General features: G+C 61.4%; 1 protein-coding gene across 2 annotated transcripts in view; it reads left to right on the forward strand.

Annotated features, from left to right (window-relative positions):
• The window catches only part of PDE6B (phosphodiesterase 6B), a 28,743-nt gene extending 20,574 nt beyond the window's left edge, over window positions 1-8,169 (forward strand). The window contains exons 13-22 of one of the 2 annotated variants that reach the window (XM_033856437.2): window positions 1,618-1,725; window positions 2,045-2,154; window positions 2,388-2,475; window positions 2,884-2,984; window positions 3,227-3,334; window positions 3,856-3,919; window positions 4,221-4,295; window positions 5,519-5,602; window positions 6,734-6,890; window positions 7,720-7,869. In XM_033856437.2, the coding sequence (XP_033712328.1) occupies window positions 1,618-1,725; window positions 2,045-2,154; window positions 2,388-2,475; window positions 2,884-2,984; window positions 3,227-3,334; window positions 3,856-3,919; window positions 4,221-4,295; window positions 5,519-5,602; window positions 6,734-6,890; window positions 7,720-7,781 (957 nt within the window). In that variant the 3' untranslated portion in view covers window positions 7,782-7,869. Of the gene's footprint in view, window positions 1-1,617; window positions 1,726-2,044; window positions 2,155-2,387; window positions 2,476-2,883; window positions 2,985-3,226; window positions 3,335-3,855; window positions 3,920-4,220; window positions 4,296-5,518; window positions 5,603-6,733; window positions 6,891-7,719 lie in introns of both variants that reach the window. The other variant, XM_033856438.2, reaches the window with a different exon arrangement.
• Window positions 8,170-8,819: the final 650 nt, after the last annotated feature.

Here is an 8,819-nt window from a genome sequence, read left to right on the forward strand (position 1 = left end):
CTGGCTGGCTGGCTGGCTGGATGGATGGATGGATGGATGGATGGATGGGTGGATGGGTGGATGGATGGATGGGTGGATGGATGGATGGAAGGATGGATGGATGGGTGGGTGGATGGATGGATGGGTGGCTGGCTGGATGGCTGGCTGGAAGGATGGAAGGATGGGTGGATAGATGGATGGATGGGTGGATGGGTGGGTGGCTGGCTGGCTGGCTGGCTGGCTGGATGGATGGATGGATGGGTGGGTGGCTGGATGGATGGATGGGTGGATGGATGGATGGATGGATGGATGGATGGATGGATGGATGGATGAGTGGATGGATGGATGGGTGGATGGATGGATGGATGGGTGGATGGATGGATGGGTGGATGGATGGATGGATGGATGGATGGGTGGGTGGCTGGATGGATGGATGGATGGGTGGGTGGCTGGCTGGCTGGCTGGATGGATGGATGGATGGGTGGATGGATGGATGGATGGGTGGATGGGTGGGTGGCTGGCTGGCTGGATGGCTGGCTGGCTGGCTGGCTGGCTGGATGGATGGATGGATGGGTGGGTGGATGGATGGATGGATGGATGGATGGATGGATGGATGGACGGACGGACGGACGGATGGATGGCTGGATGGCTGGCTGGCTGGCTGGATGGATGGATGGCTGGCTGACTGGATGGCTGGCTGGCTGGCTGGATGGATGGATGGACGGACGGACGGACGGACGGACGGATGGATGGGAAGTTTGTTACACAGGTACTCCAGGCAGTCTGATCATCAAGTGCATCACTGGGCAGCAGTGGGTGTTTGGTTTTGGAGGAAGAGGAGACAGAAGCAGCCCAGCACCTGTGCAGAAAGCACACAGCACCCTCTAGGTGTGAGCACAGAGGGCCCCTCAGAGACTGGCCCAGGGAGAGGGGCACAGCCTTCCCAGCTGTGCTGCTTCCCTGTGGTTTTCCAGCTTCTGCCCTGCCTCCACCTTCACACCTCAGGGAGCATCTGCTTCCCCACGGCCAAGTGAGGGAACCGTCTTTCTCTGTGCCCTGGAGAACAAGTGCAGCAGGCTGGCATTTTCTATAGACATTGTACAAAAAACAAAGGGAAAACACAAAAGAAATAAACTGTAGAAAGTATTAACAGAATAAAAAATTTCCAAATAATTTCTGGCCCTAAAAACCACAGTGGAAGCAATGAGAGGCTCCCTTGGGCCCATGTTCTATTGTCCACAGATAACTGCTCACCCTTCTGCCACCCCTCGGCCTCTGGACCTTCAGCCACCATCCCCTTTCCCCCGTCACTGGGCCGGGTGCCCACACATCCTGCCGCATTCAGATACCCATGGCTGAAATGGACCTCGTCTTCTGAAATATCCCAGCCCCCTCTCCTGGGGTCCGTGTCTCAATCTGGCGCTTCGCAATAGGACGGAGGCCCAGATGCCCTGCTCTTGGCTTTGGCTCCACCCCTCCGGCTGCCTGCCACCCCGGGTGCACCCGGCAGGTGCCACCCACGAAAGGCCAGTGGTGGGGCGGGGACGGGACGTGGGCCTTTCCCACAGCTGTCAGCTGGGAGAGCGACGGTGGGACCAGGCGCTCGGTGCCTGGAGCCCACGTCTCCACCTCCCTCAGGTCTTGGTGCGGTTCCTGTTCTCCGTGAGCAAGGGGTACCGGAGAATCACCTACCACAACTGGCGCCACGGCTTCAACGTGGCCCAGACGATGTTCACGCTTCTCATGGTGCGTGGGTGTGGCGGGGGTGGGGAGAGGGCTCACCCGTCTGATCAGGGTGGTGAAGACCCTCCCACTTCCAAGGGCAGCACCCTAGGTGGCGGCCCCTCCACGTGGGAGGTGGGGGCCTTCAAGGGCAGAGGCCCCTCTGACTGGCGCACACCCCCAGCCCGGGAAGTGGATGGAGAGCACGTGAGCTGGGAAGGGGCAGTGGGGTCGGGCCCAGCTCCCCGCCTCCCACGCCCCTGCCCCCACCCGGCAGAGCAGGGAAGCAAGGGCAGGCGAGGGTGCTGACGGGCTGCAGGATCATGGGCTCCTGTCTCTGCAGACGGGCAAACTGAAGAGCTACTACACGGACCTGGAGGCCTTCGCCATGGTGACCGCCGGCCTGTGCCACGACATCGACCACCGGGGCACCAACAACCTGTACCAGATGAAGTAGGCGCGCTCCTGGGGCGCCCACGTGGCTGTGCGCTGGACGCAGCCACAGCGTCCCCGGGGAGGGGCCTGCGGAGAGCTTGCCTCCCAGCAGAGCGGCTGGGGAGAGCGCTCGCCTCTGAGGGCCTGCCGCACCCACAGGGGTGCCCGTTCCTCATGGGGGGAGCTGGGGGCAAACAGGCTGCTCTGGGGCTCCTGACCACTGCTTGCTTTTCATTAAACCTCCGTGACAGATCCCAGAACCCTTTAGCCAAGCTCCACGGCTCCTCAATTTTGGAACGACATCACCTGGAGTTCGGGAAGTTCCTGCTCTCCGAGGAGGTGCGTGCCCTCCCTTTGCTCTCTTGCTGTATTTCCTGGCCGACGGACCTTCGCTTGCACCCCTGGAACTCCACTGCCAGCGTCCACACCACACAGCTCTGGCGCTGGAGAAGGGAGGCAGGCTTTGTGGTGGTGGCGATGGGGGTGATGGGATGGGCCTGGTGATTCCAGTTTGGAAATGCCCTCACAGGGGGTGAGGTGGGCTCAGGTCCCTGGAGTGTTGGGGGGGAGGGGGGTGGGGGCCTCCCGGTGCAATGTGCGGCCACCTGGGCCTGGGGCCCATGACCCTTGGGTAGAAGCTGGCCAGCAACGCCAAGAGGGACAGACGGATGACCTCCAGGAGGGGTGGGGGAGGGGAAAGGACGGGGAGTGGGGGGGACGCACCTGTGACCAGAGCCCCGCCTGCAGACCCTCAACATCTATCAGAACCTGAACCGGCGGCAGCATGAGCACGTGATCCACCTCATGGACATCGCCATCATCGCCACAGACCTGGCACTCTACTTCAAGTGGGTGCCACCGCCCACCCGCCTCGTGGAGACCACCAGGGGGCCCCATGGGGAGGGAGCCTGGCTGGGGGGCACCTGGGGCTCCAGGCAGACAACCCGCCCCGGGGCCCCACAAAGGCTGCACTGCCCACCTCGGTTCCTCTCCCGGAAGGGCGTGTGGGGTGGAGATCAAGGAGGACGTGTGGTCCTGCGTGGCGTGAGGGGGCGGGGGTCAACTCCCTCCCTTTGTCCTTGGGGTTCAGGAAGAGGACGATGTTCCAGAAGATTGTGGATGAGTCCCAGAACTACGAGGACAGGAACAGCTGGGTGGAGTACCTCTCCCTGGAGACGACGCGGAAGGAGATAGTCATGTGAGTGCAGGGCGACGCCTCCCCCGCAGGACCGCGAGCCCCAGGGCCCAGACGCTCCACAGCAAGAACAGCCCACTTCTCACAGCTTCAGCGCCTCCTACCAACGCTTCGCCTCGCCCGCTCTCCTTTCAGGGGAGCAGCAGCAGGACTTGGGGGTGGACGGCCTTGTCCACAATTGCATACCGTGCTCGCTTCATGAGCCTCCGTCCCTCACCTGCAAAGTGCAGATTCAGAACTACGTCCAGCCCCAGGCCTGTCCCAGAGGTCCAATTAGGAAGTATGTGTAAATCACTGGTCCCCCAGAAGCACTTGCTGACCTTCCTGTCCCTGGCTGCCTAGGGAGAGGGGCGAGGAGACGGGGAGCATGGGGGAGGCGTGGAGTGGTGTGCAGGGTAGCACCGTCCACTGCCGGAAGGACACTGGGACTTGGACCTGTGCCTCCACGGTCACCGGGCCTTGCAGAGGTGGAGGGGAAGGGGGGAGGCCAGTGTGGATGTGCCTGGAGCTCCGTCTGCCCACAGGGCCATGATGATGACGGCGTGTGACCTGTCTGCCATCACCAAGCCCTGGGAAGTCCAGAGCAAGGTCAGAGTCACGCGGGGCCCCAGACGTCTTGCCAGTCCTCACGGGGTTGCATCCAGGTGCAGCCTGGGATGCGGGAACAGAGCCATTCATCTGCAACTAGTGCCGAGGGCTGCTGCCCAGCTCTGGGGCCCAGCCAGTGCCGCCACGGTGGAATGGGCTGCCGCACTCCCAACCTGAATAGTAGGGACACCAGAGTCTGGGGTGCAGAAGACCAAGGGCACCGGCCAACCTGACAGGATCTCAGGACAATATCTGACCATCACCGAATCCACAGCACGCCTGCCTTCCGTGTGCCTTTCAGGTCGCTCTGCTGGTGGCAGCTGAGTTCTGGGAACAAGGGGACCTGGAGAGGACAGTTCTGGATCAGCAGCCCATCGTGAGTGTTGCTTCCAGAATCCTCCACATACCCATCACGGTGCTTGGGAGCCTCGGACAGGGGACCCCGGGGGTCTGGGGTCCTGGGACCTAACTCTCGCTTTGTGGGGTCATGTGACGTGAATCTGGTGAGAATTTAGCTGGGACCGAATCTGGGTAAATTGCGGAAAAGGCAGGGGTTGGGTAAAACTGTGATGCCTGCAGTGATGGAAAGCCGTTGCCGAAGCTGCAGAGCCAGACTGGGGCTCATGACCGAAGGCCTCCACGGGCCCAGGCAGCTCTGCAGGGAGGAGGGGGAGAGGAGGCGGGGACCGGGGGGCAGGGCTGTCCAGTACTGGAAGGACCCTGGGGCTTGGACCTGTGCGCACCGTCGCCAGGTCACAGGGGCGGAGGGGAGGGAGGGAGGCCCGTCTGGGCGTGACTGGAACTCAGTCTGCCTTCAGGGCTGTAACGATGCCGGGACCTTCAGCTCAGCAATGTGGGGTCAGGAGCCTGTTGCTAGACCGAAGTGGCACCTGCATGGGGACAAGGGCACGAGCATTACCCGACAACGGGCAGAAGAGATGGAGAGAGATTTTGTCTCACAAGCCAACTCCAGCCACTGAAGAGCTCTCTGAGCACCGGGCTGGGAAGGCTCTGGGCCAGGCGCAGGCTGCAGGAAAGGGTGCCCTGACCAGCTAGCAAAGTCTCTTGGGGGAAGGGCAGGCAGCCTGTCAGTCTCCTTCGGGCCAGGCCTCTAGGGTCCTGCATGGCTCACTCCAGCACGCCGAGCTCCAGAGGGCAACTCCGAGGAAGGGCCTGCCAGCAGGCAACCGGGGGGGGGGGGGGGGGGGGGGGGGGGTCCAGAGTCTGGACACCAAGGACAGCTCCTTCAAGAGCATGGGGGTTTGCCCCCTTGGGAGTCACGAGCCAGGCCTTGGGTCAGCACCATGGATAGCTCAAGCGGGGGGGGGAAGCTGGAGGAAGGGGCTCTGCGCTCCACGCCTGGTTGACGTGGCCTGAGCCCAGCGCTGCCTAGGGCAGCTCCCCAGAACGGGGCTGTGGGTCGGAAGGGAAGGGGCGTCCTGGCTTTCCCTTCCAAGGCCAGCTCATCCCCAGGGCGCTGCTCTCTTGTCTCCGTGGACAATTTCACCGAGCCGGGGTGGGGCTGAGTCCTGGGGGCTTGGGGAGGTGTCAGGCACGCCTGCCACCAGGTGCCTCACGGTGTCCCTGCTCCCCCACAAGCCGATGATGGACCGGAACAAGGCGGCCGAGCTCCCCAAACTGCAGGTCGGCTTCATTGACTTCGTGTGCACGTTCGTGTACAAGGTGAGCGGGGTGGCCCAGGGCCTGGCTGGGTTTGCAGGGGAGGGGCGGGGAATGGGCGGGGGGGGGTGCGGGGGGGACGGTGGCTCCCATCCCCCTTGAGTCTGCACTCGGAATCGAAATCCTCAGCGTCACCCCAAGGGGTCCCCTCCCCATCAGCCCCCCCAGTTTCTCCCTCCCAGAACGTCCTCCTGTTCACCTCGAGGTCGTACCTCAAATGTCCCTTCCCAAACCCCGTCTAAGGCGCCCCTGCCCAGGGCTGCGCGCTGTTTTCAGGGCACTGACTGCAGTATACGTGCAGTGCATTTGTTCAGTGTCTGCACCCTGGGAGGAGGGGGGTGGTCCACTGTCGCCAGCTGGGTGTACGCAGCCCAGCAAACACCCGGGCACAGCCCAGTGACAGTGGGACGCATGCCAAGGAGCTGGGACAGGTGCTGTGACATCAGCTCCAGGGACTGGCAAGGGAGTGAGGGGGCAGAGCCCGCCCGAGTGACACACACCATGACGTCACAGGCCCCGCCCATCTTGGGGGGGGCAGACCCCACACTCCGAGGAGGTTTTCAGGTTGAGTTGAGTGACGTCCCTCCTGCTCCACTCCCCACCCCAGCCCCCGAGGTCTCACGCTTCCCTTTACCGAAACACCAGCTCCCTTTTCTGCCCCCGCCAAGGGGGGGCTGTCAGTGCTGGGGAGGGAGGCGGGACCAGGGTGCACATGCTGGTCCTGAGGTGGTCACTGCCGGGGACCACCAAGCACTCCCCTCCCACTGCCTTCCCCACGTGCGTCCACCCACACAGCCTGCGGGCGTTCACACGTGTTCCTGGGCGAGCGTGGGCTCTGTGTGACGTGCGATGTGCGTATGAGAGAGGGCAAAGGAGCCCCAACACCTGCACGTCTGGGCCGCCTTCCCAGCCCCCCCTGCCGGGGGAACGTCCCTTCTGCTTTGATGCTTTCTACTCTATTCTTGGGGACCTCGCCCCACAGCTCCTGTTCTAACCTCAAGGACACAACCCCCCACGTCCTTCTCCCTTTTCAGGCCTCTGCTGGGCACGTGGCACCCCCATGCCCCCCCCCCCCAGCCCAGCCCACCCAGGAGCCACTGGGGCTGTGGCCTGACTTCTCGGTTCCCTTTCCAGGAGTTCTCCCGCTTCCACGAGGAGATCCTGCCCATGTTCGACCGGCTGCAGAACAACAGGAAGGAGTGGAAGACCCTGGCTGACGAGTACGAGGTGAAGGTGAAGGCCCTGGAGGAGGAGCAGAGGAAGGAGGCGGAGAGGACGGCGGCCAAAAAAGGTCTGCGCTCCACACCTGCCGCCGCCAAGACCACACAGCCGGGCCTCGGCCTGCAGGGCCGGGCACGAGGCAACAGAGTTCAACTCGGGGAAAAGCCAGCCTTCAGGAGGCCCTGTGGTCGGCGCACCAGGGCTCCTGGCTGCACAGGGCACAGGTGGCCACGTGGGGAGGCCCACCCCACAGGAACAGCCCTGCTGATTCAGCGTAGCTGGAGAGCATGGGGGCGCGCTTGGCGTCCTAGCCGGGACTCAGGAGGGAAGTAACTGAGTGTTACCTCCTCTATAAAAGGAAGGAAAGCCCCGCTGAAATAGCGTGAACTCTTAACAGCTCCTCTGTTCCATAATCAATCAGCAGTGCCCTCTTAGGGAGCTCAGAAACTCTACCTCCGCTCCCACGCCAGCCTGAGATAACAGCAGACGCATAGAAAACGACAGGAAGCGAGCTAGGAGTCAGCGTGCGCGGTGTCTTTCCCTGCGCTGCTGCACCTGTTCACCTTCACCCTGCAGTGCGGGAACGTGGCTCTACTGGAACCACTCAGCACGCCCCCCAAATCAGAACCTGTGAGCTGCTGCCTTGGTTTTCGCTTGCGCTCTGGGACTTTTGTCGCCATTCCCTGAAACGTCCCGCAGGGGAGGGAACCAATAGAAACAAGCCAGCTTCAGAGAGGCCCAGGCTGGAGTGTCACCAAGGGCTAAACTAGTAACTGCTGGGCTAATCGGCTTAGGCCAACCAGCCCGTCTCTGCCCTTCCTCCTGCAGGGTGTGTGGAGGGGAGGAGCTTGGCGCGCCCGTTTCTCACTCACCGCTCACCGTCCTGTCTTCTCTTGCAGCCGGCACAGAAGTTTGCAACGGCGGCCCGGCACCCCAGTCTTCCACCTGCTGCATCCTGTGAGCCGGTCAGCGGGCCCCCTGCCCCCTCACCCCACTGGGGCTGTGCCTCTAACCACTGGTACAAGAGGTTAAGAAGCCTGAGAAAATAACTGGAGACCATTTTGGATATTTTCAATTTAAGGTTTGTGTGTTTACGAACCAAAGCCAACTATGAACGGTCTGAACAGTACAGCCTACCTTACACTCATCCACATTTTGGATGCACAGTAATGCCACCAAGATCTTCAAAAAGGGTCTGTAAACTGTGTGTCTAAAAGCACCGGGTGAATATATTCACACTGCACGTGTATCTATGTATATATGGGTGGAGAAATGGATACACAGATGCCAATTCCCATCTGGTCTAGGAAAAAATACATGCACAAAAATTGAGAATAAAATCAAAAGAAAACACACTGCCCTTTTTTTACTTGGTGGAGGACGCTCATTTGTGACCAACCGCAAAATCCTGCCAGAAAGGTCCAGGCTGTGAGAACAGCAGTGATCAGACGTGAGCGATCTGTGCAAAAATAATCTGTAATGAACGCTGCCCGGGAGCTGCTCTGAACCGCGCTGCCGGACCAGCGCCTGTGGTCTGCCCAAGTCCTCCTGCGCCACTGAGGTTTCCTTCATGGGAGCAACCACATGCCTCCAAGGACCTAATTAATGGTTCTGAGCCGGGAAGAAAAGCGAGTCAGACCCAAATGGGACAATGCAAGACTCACGCTTGAAATGGGTCCTAAGTTACCTGATAGAAATTAAGGACCTTTAGCTCATAACGTGAGCTCCAAAGCCAATGTTTCCAGATACCGGAAACTCTTCCTGGCTGCAGCCTTGGCCAGAACTGCAAGGCCAAATGAGTTGTTCTAAGGCCGGTTCAAGATGCTGCCCTCTGCCAGCCTCCCGGCGGGGGTGGGGGGTGGGGGGCGAAGGACACGCCCACAAAACCTTCAGCTCACAGTGGCACCTGGTGGTGACAAGGGCCTGCGACTGGGGGCTCCTCCAGGTTCCCAGGGGGACCCAGTGCCAGCTACCCACCAACCTCAGGATACCCCAGGGG

The sequence above is a fragment of the Tursiops truncatus genome, chromosome 5 (assembly GCF_011762595.2).
Source record: "Tursiops truncatus isolate mTurTru1 chromosome 5, mTurTru1.mat.Y, whole genome shotgun sequence".
Lineage (NCBI taxonomy): Eukaryota > Metazoa > Chordata > Mammalia > Artiodactyla > Delphinidae > Tursiops > Tursiops truncatus.